Genomic DNA, 17,970 nt, shown 5'->3' with positions numbered 1-17,970 from the left:
TCTCGGAGCGCCCACGCTTCAGAACCATACTTGACCGGTGTCATCACTGTAGCTTCCAGTATTCTAATCCGGGTTCGCAGACTTATCTTTCTATTCTTTCAAACTTTTCAACTGAAAAAAAAAACACCCCGGGCCTTGGCTATTCTACTTTTAACATCTTCACTGCACCCACCGTTTTTACTAATAATACTATATAGATATGTAAAGCTGTCCACTTAATCGATCTTCTCGTTACCCAACATCTCCTTGCACCCTGAACTCACAAAATCTCTAAAAGTTCATTCATTTTGCCAACAGTTTCATCTAGGACGCTTAAATCATCAATCTAGGTCCAGGAGAGTTTTATTTCTTCATTTGATTCCGTTTTCTCCCATAGTCTTTGCTGTGCTTCTTAAGACATAAGTTCTACAAATTATCAGTATAAATGGGAATAGAACGCTATTCTGCTTAACTCCTGATTTAATACGAAATCAGGTGCTAACCTCATTTCCTACCTTAACCACAGTAATGCCAATCTCGTACATAGTACTAACCACTTTAATGCATTTGTCCGGTATACCACACAAGGGAAGACCTTCGCTAAAGCCCTTCTTTCTGCTGAATCAGACGCTTGCACATAATCTATAAAAGTAAGGACTAAAGGTATTTGATGAAGATAATTTCTTAAACCAACGTATCTGATGACTCAGGCACTTCTCATTATTATTCTAAGAGTAAAGATTTGGTCGACGCATCATCTACCCTTCCTAAAACCACGCTGTTCTTCACTTAAAACTATATCTACAACATATCTAAGTCTAAAAAGTATCATCGTACTAATTAATTTACTATGTAAAGAAACTAGGCTAATGCTTCTATAATTACCGCAACCACTCTTATCCCTTTTCTTATAAAGGTGTTCAATTAGAGTTTCCTGAAATCACTATGTACTTGCCCTTTTTCAAAAATCATATTCATATGTTCAGTAACTTATTTCTAACCTCATAACTGCTATATTTAAGTAACTCATTTACCACAGTATCGGCACCTGAGGCCTTATTATTTTTAATCCTTTCAGATATGTCTATAATTCTCCCTCACAGTATATATCTTCCCGCGTTTACAAAGTTTCAGGAACTTTTTCAATGGTTCTTCTGTGGTTTCCTGTTACTCTATCTATATCTTTTCCACTGAAGAATTATCTTTTGGAAGTCATGTTTCTGTCATACGAATCAGGTGCCAAGATTAATCTACTTCTCTTGCTTCATGACGGCTAATAGAGGCTGGGACGTCTATTTTTAGCGTTTTTACTTTTTTAGTCCTATGGATGTTGATGATCAGTCTTAAGCACATGCTTTTCAACTTATAGAAATGTCTCTTCCAGCTATTGGTCTAAGTGCCATGTTTCCCAGACGTAGCAGAGTGGGGAGAAACTTTGCTATTGAAGTATCTTAGCCTTAGTTGCAGAGAACAATTTTTGATTCTCCAGATAAACGGTCTTTCTAAAGCTTCTAAACTTTCTAAGCTTTCTAAAGCTTTCTAAGCTTCTTTCTAAAAGAAGCTTGACTCCCCATGGACATGATGTAGTATAATGCAAGGTACTCTTCTTATGCTTAAACTCGATAATCTGTTTGACCGTCTGGTTATCACAACGTAGATCTAACGAGGATCCAGTGTTTGCCATGCTTTTTGTTTTATTAACATCGATCCTAAGGCAAAAATGTTTGATGACAAGTTGATGACCAGGCCATAGGTTCTCCTCTCTTCAAAGGAACAAAATATCAAATTATTTCCAGGTACATATTCATTATCCGTTTCAATGCAATAATGACGTCGCTATTCCAGATATTAGCGTTCAAGGCCTAACACAGGCATGAAGAACCGTTGTTAGCCCCTAACCCAGGAACACTAATGTATTTTGCGAAGCATTTAATTTCGGATAGCTTCAATTCTTAGCCCAAAAATCTTTGAAACAACTTTATTATATTAATATTTGCAGATATATAGATTTATTCCACAAATCTGAGTAATTTGTAGAACAGAGTCAGCAAAACAGGTATAATTTGGTGCTTTTACAAAGCCGAATTAGAATAAAATGCGAAGGTAAGACACACAATTTCTAAATGTTTTCGTTTGAGGGCTTTAATAGAGTTTGACAATTTTTTTTATCAACTCTGCTATTTCAGCTTGTATCTGTAAGACTATATTGGTATCAGATATCATCTAAGGAAGGGGGGAGGGGATTACGACGTTCCAGCTAGCAGCTCCCTCGTACCGTGGTCCTACATTAGACATAGCTTTGACAGAAAACGTCAACTTTTCAGCAGAAAGTTTCCTTATTAGTCATTAGTATAAATAATTCATGGTAAATATAGATTAAATTTGTATAAAAACCTCAATTTAAAGGCTACCAGTATAAATATGGCTGTTACTTTTGGTTTATTAAAATCGTGGATTTAAAAAGTTTTTTTTTCAAAAATTTCACTCAAACTTTGCAAGCTTTTCAACATGGAGTAAATGAGCATGGATTTGCAACTAAATTTAGCATTTTAACCCAAAAAATTAGTAAATGTTCATTAAATAAAGAAATTTTTTTTAGGGCTTTAGTAAAAAAGTCAGGGCCGGACTTAACGCTTTGACGCTTCTTGACACCAGCGTGTTTGGCGCTTCATTTTCCCGAAATTTTAGGGGAAGCCCCCGGACGTTAGGGGGTGGCGGAAGCGCTGAATAGAATTTAACTGATGAGCCAAAAGTAAGAGAAGACAGAGGTAATACCAAACTCTCAGCTGTCATTCTAGCAAGACACCTGACAGTTTATAAGTGGCTATGGAATCCTTATGTTGTTTTAAAATCACTTTTCTGGGAACAGGCAGCGTGGCGGTGGAACCTTGCACTTTCACGATAAATCACATCGGTCTAGCTTTTGTTACAAAAAAAAAAACACACTCAGTGATAATTTATTGCGCCCCTACACTCTTGAGTGATAATTCATTCCTCATTGTGTGCCCCTAGACCCGGGTCTAGTGGGCCTATTGGTGAATCCGGGCCCGAATATAGTTTAAAGAAGGGTCTTCTATTTTCCGCAAAGTAAAGCCGGAGTTAAGAATTAACCAGGCTAATAATTTGTAATTTACTTTTTAAGTTTTCAAATGTTTTAAGCACTTTCATATAGTCCTTGTGTAATAGTAATTGTGATAGTGATAGTCTTGTAATAGTGATTGTGGGTTGTTCATTTCCTGAAGTTTTCCTTTCTCAATACTGTCTTGGAAAAATCAGAACCTGCAAATTTGCACCATTTATATCTTCGTATTACAAATGTGAAAATATTTTATTTTATATAAAAGGACGCGTCAATTTCAATACTATTGGGCTGGGGGAGAGGGGGCGGGGGGGCGTAGAATATTCTTATGCGGGGCCAGGGAGGAACATTACAACAATAATATGTAACACCTACACATTTGGTTCTACTGGAATAAGTAACTAAGTGTCAATGCTTTGATTTTTATTCATAATTGTTTGTTTATTCTTTTTCTGTTTATTTACTAATCTAGGCTAATCGTCTCCATTTCAGGAAACTTTGTCGCATGTTGACAAAAGAATTCAGGAGATGTTTCAGTTTACCCAGAATAGGCGGAGTGGCGAAGCTAGAGATTTCAATCTTTTGCGTGACAACAACGAATACATTCAAATGTGGTCAATTGCTCAATGCCTAGCCATTGTGGCATCAGCAACACTGCAAGTTTATTTTGTTCGTAAACTTTTCGATACAAAAAATATTACCGGAAAAAGTATGTTCCGATAGTCGATTTTGAAGCGTAATTTAAAGACAAGAAGTATTTATAATGAAGGGAGCAAAAATCTCCATGACCTGACTATGGGTATTTCTTCTTTTGAGATTGCATATTTAAATCCAATTTTCATAGTTTAACACTAATTTTTATATACAATTTCATAGTTTAAGACTAAGGTCTTATATACAATTAGTTGTATTAGAGTAACACAATTAGAAGGTTATTACATAACTTAGATATGAATATACTTTATATTAAGCCTTTATCTTTGTTAAGTATAGCCTAAACATGATTTATGTTTTTTTGAAGAAGCATTGTTCTTCGTCCATTTCGAAACTGAGTTGAGTCAATATTTGTCTCTTTTATTTAAGTTTTTGTCTTTCTAAATAAATTTTGCAAATCGTAGTTTCAAGGATAGTATCAAATATTTACAGTCTAAATAAATGCATTATTTTTTAACTTTGCATTATTTTTAAATTAAATTTGCATTAAGCAATGCATTATTTTTTAACTTGTTTAACTTTAATTGTTCCTAAACTTCTCTACTGGATTTTTGGGAAAGCCTCTCATTAAAGAATTAGTGTGATTCTAGAGGAGGCTGAAATCGTATTTTGAGACTTAGGCCTCCGCTAGTCTCTTTCTAATTTTGCGGTTCTTCTCCTCTTAGTCAATTTCAAAGTTCTCGCGTTTTTTTTTGAAGATTCATTTATTTTATTATGTGTCGTTTATATTATTTATATTGGTGTCGCTTTGGTTGTTTAAAAATAGTTGTTTTTGACGCCCCATCTCTTATCATGTGGCCAAGTTGAACCATGAAAATAAAAAAGCGAAACTAATTAGTTGAGTCTCAGAAAGTTTTTCGTCCATAACAATTCAAACTTTGACCAAAGGAAAGCTCCACCTTCATAAACTGTTTTGTGCTTGTCTTCCTTGCCTTCATATGTTTTTAGCTTGTCTTTTTTGATGATTATTCACCCACATTTTTTTTTCTTTAAATTTGATGCCCGCTACTACCAAAAACTTTAACGTCTCAGTAAGGTGTTTTTCATTGAAAATGAAACTTCCGATTTTTCCTAATTTTTCAAGATTTATACTGTTGTGTAAATTTCCCCTTAACCAGTTCAAAAAATCAGGTTCCATTTTTACTGTCCTTCGTACTTTAGATGCATTGAATTCTTGGTCAATTGAATTCCGCTTCTTAATGTCTTTTTTGCCAAATCTATCGGTGATTGGCATTCATAAAAAAATGCTCTGTCTACATTCCATTGATGTGCTGATTCTGTCGCTGAGGCTGTTCTGCCTGAATATTTTTTTTTTATTAACAAATGGGTCGCAAAAAACAACAACATAGAAATATCCATATGATACTTACAATACAAAACTGTATATAATACTAACAATATCAAAATAGGTCCCGACGCATATTAGCGTGAAATTGTGTTATTATTTTTAGTCGACGCGTATTTTGTTCTTAATTCAAGTGGATTGAAACATTGATTTATTTTTAAAAAATTGACATTCCATTATTTCTGTGTTGCTTTATTTTGTTTTAACTATCTGGTGGTTTGTTATCGGTGACTGTGATGGAAAATATTTTAGAAATAAAGTTTTTAATTTTTTATCTTTTTTGTTTTCTTTTTATTATATGTGCAAGTCCTTAGACATTCTGATGGGTCGTTAGGAATTGGATTCTCATGAGTAAGCAAGTGTTGGCATACTTTCTAGGTTTTGGAATTTCCCCGCAGGGTTTTGCTTCATATATATCAACAAGGGAAATGAATAATTTCTATACAATTGTGAAAAAATTATGCCAGCTTTGTCTCTCACAGAGAATATCTGTCTTGGCTTTAATCTAATCAGCCATGTCTCTCAAGTTTTTCATCACTTCTACCAAGTTAATTATAATTTAAAAATCAACAGACAAAAAGTTTATTCTCTTTCTTTTTTAGTGAAAGTTATGTATGCAAAAAATTGACATTCTGTGTTTTGCTAGATTTCATTTTCATCTGTTGGAAATTTAAAGCTTCCTAACGTTTCTACATATTTCTTTGAGACAAATTTGCTTTGCTAATTTGACTTCATTGGGGGACAAATACGGTTTGCTTCTGCTAAAAAAAAACAAGAACTGGTACTTGCGTGTTATAGCGACCACACTCAAGAAGTGAAGTTAGGTTCATCATAATGAAATATACCAAAATATGATGAAAATATAAAAACCTTAGTAACAAAAATATGGAAAATACAACAGAGAATCATGGAAAGCAGGCCGCCCAGAACGTATTTTATTAGATTCTTAAGCTAACCGCTTCTATATATTAAATATTTAATTTAAATATACCTTCATAGTTACCGTTTATCTCGCTTAGGCTAAGCTGATTATCTCCAAGTCGACACAGAAAACCGGTTTCATTACAGTTCAAGAACAAAGTGTGGTCGCTATAACACGTAATTACCCAAGAACTTTATATTTTCTATCTCTTTATCGATTTGCCTGAAAATAGGTCCCCTGTATTGTGGTTGTCTTTGAAAATGGGTCTTACCGACACGTGTATTGTGTCGGTAATTTGTAGGAAAGGCAAACATAGATGTCGTTGAAGAATGTAACCCTTAAGGACTAGACAGACGTGACGTTTTCTTCAGCGCTTCAACAGCATACACTTGCGAATGATAAACCGGCTTTTTCACAGAAAAAGTAACGTCTTCTTGGCAAATTATTTTAAATTCCTAAAGTATGGATACAGACCGAGGGTAATTTATGTAGGTATTTTTTGAAAATATTTCAATATACTGAGGAAATCTCTCAAACTTATAAGTCAGCCTAAAAAACGTTCAAAATGAGCGTTAACTTAGCAAGAAATCATGGTTTCAAAGAAGGCATAAAATACCCTTGTATTGAATAGGTATAGCCGTTTTTAGCATGAGATACGCTACGTCTGTCCGCCAATTCAAAGGACTATATTTACTGTAGACATGTTTAAGCTCATAGGTGGGGCTTTTAAAAAATATAATGCCATCCATTATCGGTCTATCCAAGATAATATTGCTTATTTCATGTATCTAGATAACAAATTACTGACAAGAGTGCTATTGCAGGCCAGTAATGCAAACAGTGGCGGATCTAATGAGAAGAGGGGTGGCCCCGTAGCTTAGGGTACATCTTCATTTTTCACTTATAAATATACGAATTTTTCGAACAAGAAAAAAAAGGAAAAAAGGGTCATCCAAACATAATGTTTCAAGCAAAAAAAAAGATTATATTTCCAGCCATTTGTCTCTCCCCTCTGACAAGAGAGCAAACTCAAAAATAAGAAAACTTGAAAGCTCAAAATCTTAATTCTAAACATAAAAACCCTACTAGAAAAATGAACTCTTTATATCCTGTGTATTGTTTTTTTTGGCTATGATGACTCAAAAGGTGGTATGTTACATAGCTTGAATTTTTTAGAGCAGTGGGAAAATTGAAAAATGTTTTTCGCTTTCTCAACTGTTGTTGATAAGTAACTGATCGTAAAACAAAACTCCTTTTTATCGGCACGGATGCAGCGAAAACAACTTTTAATTGAAAATTTCCAATTTCCTCGTACATTCACGAGTGGCAAAAGATGGTATATTGTTGGAAAACAAAAGCTAAGGATTTTGGGTACTGAATAAGATAGAAGAAAACACATTGAGCCAGTTCATAGAACTTGTTATGTTTTTGGGAGGTTGAACACAAACCTAAGTAACTGAACGACGTCATGCAGCGGCCTTTTTGCTTTGCTTTGCTTTCTGCCATAGATAAAGGAATACCTTTTCGCACTTAAAATTCGATTAAACCTAATTTAAGCTTGTTTTGAAATTTTTTAGCTCTACAAAGTAACGCTGCACTGTCAATGGCGCTGTGATTCTTTAATTCCTATTATGCTTGTGTTAAAGTGACAAAGATTACTCTCTATTCAGTTGCCTATTTTCTTTGGCGGAACATTAATTGAGATCAATAAGCAGATGTGCCGTCGTTTTTTGGTATTTGTGGGTTGACATGCTGAGTGTAGATGTTTGTATGGCTATCATTATTGCTTTTCCTTCAAACAGTTCGTGGTATCGAACTGTAAGTAAGAAGAGACTTGGCCCCATAGTAACTGAAATTCTAAGAACAATAATTTTGGTAACAGTTAGTACATGAAACGAATTAACTTTTTACGCCGAGTCCGAATATCTAAAATTCATTAATTTTATGTTGCCTGCCAAAAGCTACGTGCATGAGAAAACTTTTATAAAGAAAGAAAACAATCGAAAATGGGGCTTTTAGTGTTAAATGAGAATACTGAAAAAACACACAAAACAGATATTTTGAGAGGACAACCGCCTTTCTTCAGTGCGAATAAAATAATGTATTCAAGGAAATGCCGAAGAAAAAGCCAACAAAACAAACGCCTTAGACATCCGAAAAACCACAGACATCCGATTAAAACTTTAAGATAGCCATTTGATTCAGCTCGGTTGAAACATCCAATAACTATGCTCCTGGGGATGACATGAACCCCAACAGCCCCCGAGGAAATGGCTCAAAGCTATGTAGTTTGCCCATCGTTTACGCAAAGAATAAGATATTGGGTAATAGTAGTATCTCTCGTCTGGATTCTGGGACTTTATGTTCCTTCCGGTTTTTCTGGTAGTCCTATTCTACAGGGGCATTACACCCTTTCAAAGAGAGTGAGTATCCTCTCACATAGCCTTATACTTCTACAACGCCCCCGTACCAACAGGTTTTTCTGGTAGAACCTTATACTTTGCGTACGCCCCCGTACCAAACAGGTTGTGCCAAGAGATTTACGAAATTTAAGGACAATTTTTTCTGAAGTATTTGTCTTTTTCCTTATATAAAAGTTTTTTTTTTTAGGTTAAATCTGTGATAATTCATCTTTACGCTGATTTGAAGGTTTTTTTTTTTTTAACTTCGATAATATGTTTTTAAACATATTAATAAGAACGCTAAATTCATTCTATTTTTGGAACTAGGAGCGAGATTGTGTGATGCTATCAGACAAATTTCTTTTAATGGGTTAATTAATAGAAGGACTAATGTTTTTGAAAAGAGTAATTACTTCTTTAGTTTACGAGATTTGCGAATTTTTTGCGAAAAGGTATTTACGTAAAGGTATTGCGATTGTTAAGAATGCCTCACGGGTAATTAAAGAATGGGATGCTTGCATCAACAATACAAAGAATATGCTCAGATACTTAATAGATTTGACGCCTACAAGAGACATTGGTAGAAGGTATTCAATAGCTTAATTGAAAAGTAACGATAGAATGACATTGTGACTTGACCTAGCTTTACCTCTCCGATGTGGTCTGTATAATACACAATTGATGATTTGCACAGTGTTGTCAATTTTAAATAGTTTAGAAATAAAAAAAAATTAACAAGAAATGGCTGAAAAGTGTTTTGAGGGAGTTGAGTTGCACGAGGGTTCAGTTACATGCGGATTCAGTTACACGGGGATTAGTTAAATGGGGTCGAGTAGCACGGAGGTTCAGTTGTACAGGGTTTCGGTTATACAGGGGTTCAGTTACATGGAGGGTTCAGTTGTAAGGGGTTTCGGTTAGACAGGGGTTCAGTTACATGGGGGGTTCAGTTATTTTTTCTGATTTTGTGTGTTTTCGCAAGAAAATAACTGGTGTTTTAGCAAACTTAGCCATAGCTACCTGAAACTCTGCATAAATATCTTCATTTTTAATCTAATTGCATAGCTACTAAAGGAACATTGAACATTTTTTCTGATTTTGTGTGACCACCCGGCACCCCAAAGACTCCTGAGCCTCCATTATAATACTTTTTAAGGCTTGATTATATCTTTTCAGAACAAATTATATCTTTTCAGAACAAATTATTATTTTAGGCAATTATTTCGGTGAAACAGTTAGAGACATTTTAAGAGATGATTTTAGAAAAGGACTTGAGGGTGAAACTCTGTGATCGTTATAATACACAAGTTCCATTTGAACGGTGTTGTGAGGTCCCTTACCACAACCCCTAAGAGCTCCGATCCCCCCACCCCCACCCCGAAGGAAGCCCCCGGACAGCAAAGGTTCTCTGGACCCCCAAAGGACCCCCGGCGCCCCGATGCCTCCTGAGTCCCCCATTATAATACTTTTTAAGGCTTTATTATATATTTTCAGAACAAATTATTATTTTAGGCAATTATTTCGGTGAAACAGTTAGAGACATTTTAAGAGATGATTTTAGAAAAGGACTTGAGGGTGAAACTCTGGTCGTTATAATACACAAGTTCCATTTGAACGGTGTTGTGAGGTCCCTTACCACAACCCCAAAGGGCTCCGATCCCCCCACCCCCACCCCGAAGGAAGCCCCCGGACAGCAAAGGTTCTCTGGACCCCCAAAGGACCCCCGGCACCCCGATGCCTCCTGAGTCCCCAATTATAATACTTTTTAAGGCTTTATTATATCTTTTCAGAACAAATTATTATTTTAGGCAATTATTTCGGTGAAACAGTTAGAGACATTTTAAGAGATGATTTTAGAAAAGGACTTGAGGGTGAAACTCTTTGGTCGTTATAATACACAAGTTCCATTTGAACGGTGTTGTGAATTCCCTTACCACAACCCCAAAGGGCTCCGATCCCCCCACCCCAACCCCGAACGTAGCCCCCCGACAGCAAAGGGTCTCTGGACCCCCAAAGGACCACCGGCGCCCTGATGCCTCCTGAGTCCCCCATTATAATACTTTTTAAGGCTTTATTATATCTTTTCAGAACAAATTATTATTTTAGGCAATTATTTCGGTGAAACAGTTAGAGACATTTTAAGAGATGATTTTAGAAAAGGACTTGAGGGTGAAACTCTGTGGTCGTTATAATACACAAGTTCCATTTGAACGGTATTGTGAGGTCCCGTACCAGAACCCCAGCTCTGTTGTTCTAAGCCGTTTGATTTTTTCTTTACATGGTATTCATTCAAAAAGCGAGGATTTCTGTTAAATAAATAATTCTTATATTTTTTCCGTTCAATTGAAAGCGAGGATTTCTGTTAGATAAATAATTCTTATATTTTTTCCGTTCAATTGAAGGCGAGGATTTCTGTTAAATAAATAATTGTTATACCTTTTAAAATGGCTTTACGGGGTTTGAGGGACTCTGTTGTTTTAAGCCGTTTGATTTTTTGTTTACATGATGTTAGTTCAAAAAGCGAGGATTTCTGTTAAATAAATAATTGTTATACCTTTTAAATTGGCTTTACGGGGTTTGAAAGACTCTGTTGTTTTAAGCCAGTTTGATTTTTTCTTTACATGGTGTTCGTTCAAAAAAGAGAGAATTTCTGTTAAATAAATAATTCTTATATTTTTTCCGTTCAATTGAAGGCGAGGATTTCTGTTAAATAAATAATTGTTATACATTTTAAAATGGCTTTACGGGGTTTGAGGGGCTCTGTTGTTCTTAGCCGTTTTATTTTTTCTTTACATGGTGTTCGTTCATAAAGCGAGTATTTCTGTTAAATAAATAATTGTTATACCTTTTAAAATGGCTTTACGGGGTTTGAGGGACTCTGTTGTTTTAATTCAGTTGGATTTTTTCTTTACATGGTGTTCGTTCAAAAAAGCGAGAATTTCTGTTAAATAAATAATTCTTAAATTTTTTTCCGTTAAATTGAAGGCGAGGATTTCTGTTAAATAAATAATTGTTATACCATTTAGAATGACTTCACGGGGTTTGAGGGGGCTCTATTGTTTTAAGCCGTTTGATTTTTTCTTTACATGGTGTTCGTTCAAAAAGCGAGGATATTCCGTGTGATTTTTTTTTGGGAAGTTTAATGAATTTATTAGTTACCGAGAGTTCAATGACTCCTCCCCTCAATGACTTCCAGGGGTTTTATGACTCCTCCTCACAATGAATTCAGATGGTTTTAGGACTCATCCCCTAGCCATAACTCCATTCAACCTTGAGCGAAGATATAAAAGTTTGATGAAGTATTTTTCTGCTTAACAACTACATTAATAACTTCCAAGATGATAGGACTGTATGACACAGAATTTATCAGTTTGAAAAAATCATCTTGTGGTGTTATATTTGAATGTGCATTTTTATTATTGTCTATGGAACTCGAAGAAATTGATTGTTATCATTCGATAGTGAACTATAACATGTTTGAGTATGATAAAAGCTTGTGGAGTACTACATTACGTCATATAAACAGACTGGGATTTTACGATAGAGTAATTACACCATTTAATAATGCTGGTCGGGAACTGAGAGATGTTCAGGAGGAAGTCAGTGAAATTTGCAGCTTTTTCGGGGTTGAAGCGCTCTACGTAAAGGGCAATGTACCTACAGATAAAGTTTTAATTCAAAAGTGTGACCCTAGGATTCCACTTTTCAATCTAGAAGTTTAAGTGTCCTAAATTTGAAGGGCGTTATCACCGTCCTGAATACGAGGTTAGGTTCTTCGCACAGTGGATACCTAAGAAAATACCTGATCGTGATAAATCCATAAGACATGGTAAAAACTATTCTATATCATGGGACCATCGTTTGTGGATGTTTAAGAGTTAACTCTAAGTACTATTTTTTTATGTAAACATTTGTTGTTGTGTTTTTTTCTCAAAAAAATCTGTTAATACGTTTAAGCAATAAATATCTTAAGCTTAACCCGTCTTTATTCTTTAGAATAGTTCTATTGTAAGCAAGTACAATTTCTTTCTTGAAATCAACTATTGGATACACAATACTGAAATTTCATTCAAGAAATTATGAAGGAATTGTAAATAGGTAACACACTCATTCTTGAGGTCACCTCTTGGAAAACACAATACAGAAATTTCATTAAAGAAATTATGAAAAAATTGTAAGTAAGTAGCAAATTCTTTCTTGAATTCACCTGCTTGATAAACAAAAAAAAAGACATTTCGTTCAAGAAATTATGACAAAATTCTAAGTAAGTAACAAACTCTTAATTGTTTTCATGACTTAGATATAGGATGTAGAAATTTAATTCAAGAAATTATGAAAATATTTGTAAGTAAGTAAATAACTCTTTATTGATTTCACCTCTTGGATATACAGTACAGATACTTCATTCAAGAAATTATCAGTCGTTTTATTCCGTGTGATTTTTTTTTTACATGGTGTTCGTTAAAAAAGCGAGGATTTCTGTTAAATAAATAGTTCTTATATTTTTTCCGTTCAATTGAAAACGAGGATTTCTGTTAAATAAATAATTGTTATACCTTTTAAAATAGCTTTACGGGTTTTGAAGGGCTCTATCGTTTTATTCCGTGTGATTTTTTCTTTACATGGTGTTCGTTCAAAAAGCGAGGATAATAAATAATTGTTATCCTGCTGGATAAACAAAAAAAGACATTTCGTTCAAGAAATTATGAGAAAATTCTAAGTAAGTAACAAACTCTTAATTGTTTTCATGACTTAGATATAGGATGTAGAAATTTAATTCAAGAAATTATGAAAATATTTGTAAGTAAGTAAAAAACTCTTTATTGATTTCACCTCTTGGATATACAGTACAGATACTTCATTCAAGAAATTATCAGTCGTTTTATTCCGTGTGATTTTTTTTTACATGGTGTTCGTTCAAAAAGCGAGGATTTCTGTTAAATAAATAATTCTTATATTTTTTCCTTTCAATTGAAAAAGAGGATTTCTGTTAAATAAATAATTGTTATACCTTTTAAAATAGCTTTACGGGTTTTGAGGGGCTCTATCGTTTTATTCCGTGTGATTTTTTCTTTACATGGTGTTCGTTCAAAAAGCGAGGATAATAAATAATTGTTATACGTTTTAAAATAGCCTTACGGGTTTTGAGGGGCTCTGTCGTTTTATTCCGTGTGATTTTTTCTTTACATGGTGTTCGTTCAAAAAGCGAGGATTTCTGTTAAATAAATAATTCTTATATTTTTTTTTACGTTCGATTGAAAGCGAGGATTTCTGTTAAATAAATAATTGTTATACTTTGATTTTGTCGATGCTACCCCAAGTATCCGTCAATAGATGTCGATTGAGAATTTATTCATTCTTATACCTAGATTTTCTCTATGTTAACATATCTATCCAATATATGATGTATGTAAATCCTTTTCTTACATCTCCGATGTTTTAATACATTCTAAACGTTCGATATGCTAGCTTACTCTAAAAATAATGAACATATAACAATGTAAGGTATAATATATTTTTAATGAAATAATGTCATGTAGAATTGAACAACTTTGAACATTTTGAATCTGTTCCATAAAATGCTTCACCATGAACTCTCTTGATAGTCTAGCTATTGTCTTCTCTTAGTTTGTAATCAGTAGAATAATCATTATTCCATTTTGACTCATACACAATTTTTATAGGTGTGTCATCGACAGGGTCAATATACTTTTCGTCTTTGGTATTATTTGATTCATTGACTGTTTGATCAATGGCAGTAACGTTTGCTGGTACTTTGTTTTTCATCGACTCATCTTTATATTCCTTAGTGATATTTTCTGCCAATGCCCTTTTTATTTTTCTAGCAATTTCACTGTCTCTTATCACACTATTTTTACACAGGTAACAGTTCCGGCACATAGACAGGATATGGTTTATGATATTAGCAGAAGCGTAGGCCTTTTTTTCGTCTTTGCTTTCATTTGAATGCTAATACCCCAAAGCTGCCGATAGGGTTTAACACTGGGTAACATGTTACCAGAAGCACTAGCAAGAAGATACCCCTCTTCATCAACTATTATTTTTATGTTGGCATTCTCTTTGAGTGCGATCATCTCCGGAGATCTCAATCTCGCATATCCACAATCATAAGAGTTGAATTTGTTCGGTACTCCAAAGATATTCAGTTTCTTACTGTCATGACAACGCACGCATACGTTTCCGATAGTACTACCACTTGTACTTATTTTATAGTTTAAATACTTCTCCTTGTCAGCATTCAATGCTACAATAACACTATCATGTGAACACACTTTCTTAAAATGCTTCATCTTCACTTTTTAGAGATATTAGTTATGTGTTTATCGTTCCACTGTGTAAAGAATGCTGATTTAATACATGCAATAAACTAGGTAGTGTCGATAACTGGCCATAGAGCAATAGTGGGAAAGCCACATCGTGTCTCAGGGACAAGCATAGAGTACAATTCATTAAAGAAATTATGAAAATATTTGTAAGTAAGTAATAAACACGTTTTGAAACTACATGCTATTTGCATGCCTTTCCTTGGCACCTTTCCAAAAACGAGCGGGGATCCCCCACTGGTTCCTACACATTGCAAAAAGTGAGCAGTACGAAAACTTGGCACCTTTCCAAACGTGCGGGGATTCCCCACTGGTTCCTAGACATTGCAAAAAGTGAGCAGTACGAAAACTCCACGTTTTCAACCAGACTGGTTTTTTAGGGACCAATCAGGAGAGACAGGCAAAGTCGACATAGCTTTATTTCATTTTTTTACGGTTAATTTAGACGAGGTTAGGTGCCCGCACGAAACCTCGTCTAAATTAACCTTAAAAAAATGAAATAAAGCTATGTCGACTTTGCATGTCTCTCCTGATTGGTCCCTAAAAAACCAGTCTGGTTGAAAACGTGGAGTTTTCGTACTGCTCACTTTTTGCAATGTGTAGGAACCAGTGGGGAATCCCCGCTCGTTTGGAAAGGTGCCAAGTTTTCGTACTGCTCACTTTTTGCAATGTGTAGGAACCAGTGGGGGATCCCCGCTCGTTTTTGGAAAGGTGCCAAGGAAAGGCATGCAAATAGCATGTAGTTTCAAAACGTGTTAATTACTTACTTACAAATATTTTCATAATTTCTTGAATGAATTGTACTCTATGCTTGTCCCTGAGACACGATGTGACTTTCCCCCTATTACTCTATGGCCGGTTTTCGACACTACCTAGTTTATTGCATGTATTAAATCAGTATTTTTTACACAGTGGAAAGATAAACACATAACTAATATCTCTAAAAAGTGAAGATGAAGCATTTTAATAAAGGGTGTTCACATGATAGTGTTATTGTAGCATTGAATGCTGACAAGGAGAAGTATTTAAACTATGAAATAAGTACAAGTGGTAGTACTATCGGAAACGTATGCGTGCGTTGTCATGACAGTAAGGAATTGAATTTCTTTGGAGTACCAAAAAATTCAACTCTTATGATGGTGGATATGCGAGATTGAGATCTCCGGAGATGTTTACACTCAAAGAGAATGCCAACATAAAAATAATAGTTGATAAAGAGGGGCATCTTCTTGCTAGTGCTTGTGGTAACATGTTACCCAGTGTTAAACCATATCGTCAGCTGTCGGGTATTAGCATTCAAACGAAAACAAAGACGAAAAGAAATGCTTACTCTTCTACTAATATCATAAACCAGATCCTGTCTATGTGCCGGAACTGTTACCTGTGTAATTATAATGTGACAATAAACACTGGAATTTCTAGGATAATGAAGAGTGTATTGTCAGAAAATATCAATAAGGAATATAAAGATGAATCAACGAAAAGGAATATACCAGCAAACATTACCGCCATTGATCAAATAGTCAATGAATTAAATAATACAAAAGACAAAAAGTATATTGACCCTGTCGATGAAACACGTATAAAAATTGTGTATGAGTCAAAATGGACTAATGATTATTCTACTGATTACAAACTAAGAGAAGACAATAGCTATACTATCAAGAGAGTTCATGGTGAAGCATTTTATGGAACAGATTCAAAATGTTCAAAGTTGTTCAATTCTTCATGACATTATTTCATTAAAAATATATTATACCTTACATTGTTATGTGTTCATTATTTTTAGAGTAAGCTAGCATATCGAACGTTTAGAATGTCTTAAAACATCGGAGATGTAAGAAAAGGATTTACATACATCATATATTGGATAGATAGGTTAACATAGAGAAAATCTAGGTATAAGAATGAATAAATTCTCTATCGACATCTATTGACAGATACTTGGGGTAGCATTGACAAAATCAAAGTATAAAAATTATTTATTTAACAGAAATCCTCGCTTTTTGAACGAACACCATGTAAAGAAAAAATCACACGGAATAAAACGACAGAGCCCCTCAAACCCCGTAAGGCTATTTTAAAAGGTATAACAATTATTTATTATCCTCGCTTTTTGAACGAACACCATGTAAAGAAAAAATCACACGGAATAAAACGATAGAGCCCTTCAAAACCCGTAAAGCTATTTTAAAAGGTATAACAATTATTTATTTAACAGAAATCCTCGTTTTCAATTGAACGGAAAAAATATAAGAATTATTTATTTAACAGAAAGCCTCGCTTTTTGAACGAACACCATGTAAAAAAAAAAATCACGCGGAAAAAAACGACTGATAATTTCTTGAATGAAGTATCTGTACGGTATATTCAAGAGGTGAAATCAATAAAGAGTTTTTTACTTACTTACAAATATTTTCATAATTTCTTGAATTAAATTTCTACATCCTATATCTAAGTCATGAAAACAATTAAGAGTTTGTTACTTACTTAGAATTTTCTCATAATTTCTTGAACGAAATGTCTTTTTTTGTTTATCCAGCAGGATAACAATTATTTATTATCCTCGCTTTTTGAACGAACACCATGTAAAGAAAAAATCACACGGAATAAAACGATAGAGCCCTTCAAAACCCGTAAAGCTATTTTAAATTTTATAACAATTATTTATTTAACATAAATCCTATTTTTAATTTGAAAGGAAAAAATATAATATTTTTTTTTTTAAAATAACTCCCCGATTTTTTAAATAATCCAATGTAAAAAAAAAAAAAATCACACGTAATAACAAGACGGATAATTTATTGAATGAAGTATCTGTACTGTATATCCAAGAGGTGAAATCAATAAAGAGTTATTTAATTACTTACAAATATTTTAATAATTTCTTTAATTAAATTTCTACATCCTATATCTAAGTCATGAAAACAATTAAGAGTTTGTCACTTACTTAGAATTTTCTCATAATTTCTTGAACGAAATGTCTTTTTTTGTTTATCCAGCAGGTGAATTCAAGAAAGAATTTGCTACTTACTTACAATTTTTTCATAATTTCTTTAATGAAATTTCTGTATTGTGTTTTCCAAGAGGTGACCTCAAGAATGAGTGTGTTACCTATTTACAATTCCTTCATAATTTCTTGAATGAAATTTCAGTATTGTGTATCCAATAGTTGCTTTCAAGAAATA

The 17,970-nt window shown here is 34.0% G+C and overlaps 1 protein-coding gene across 1 annotated transcript in view; it reads left to right on the top strand.

The window, feature by feature from the left end:
* The window catches only part of loj (p24 family member logjam), a 33,847-nt gene extending 28,463 nt beyond the window's left edge, over window positions 1-5,384 (top strand). The window contains exon 4 of the mRNA XM_089090515.1: window positions 3,551-5,384. Within this exon, the coding sequence (XP_088946641.1) occupies window positions 3,551-3,781 (231 nt within the window). The 3' untranslated portion in view covers window positions 3,782-5,384. The remainder of the gene's footprint in view (window positions 1-3,550) is intronic.
* The last annotated feature ends 12,586 nt before the right edge of the window (window positions 5,385-17,970 follow it).

The sequence above is a fragment of the Artemia sp. Qi Xiang Cuo genome, chromosome 6 (genome assembly GCF_049724085.1).
Source record: "Artemia sp. Qi Xiang Cuo chromosome 6, ASM4972408v1, whole genome shotgun sequence".
NCBI classification, from domain to species: Eukaryota; Metazoa; Arthropoda; class Branchiopoda; order Anostraca; family Artemiidae; genus Artemia; species Artemia sp. Qi Xiang Cuo.
The sequence above is the reverse complement of the archived record's forward strand: the minus strand, read 5'-3'. Positions and strand labels throughout refer to the sequence as shown.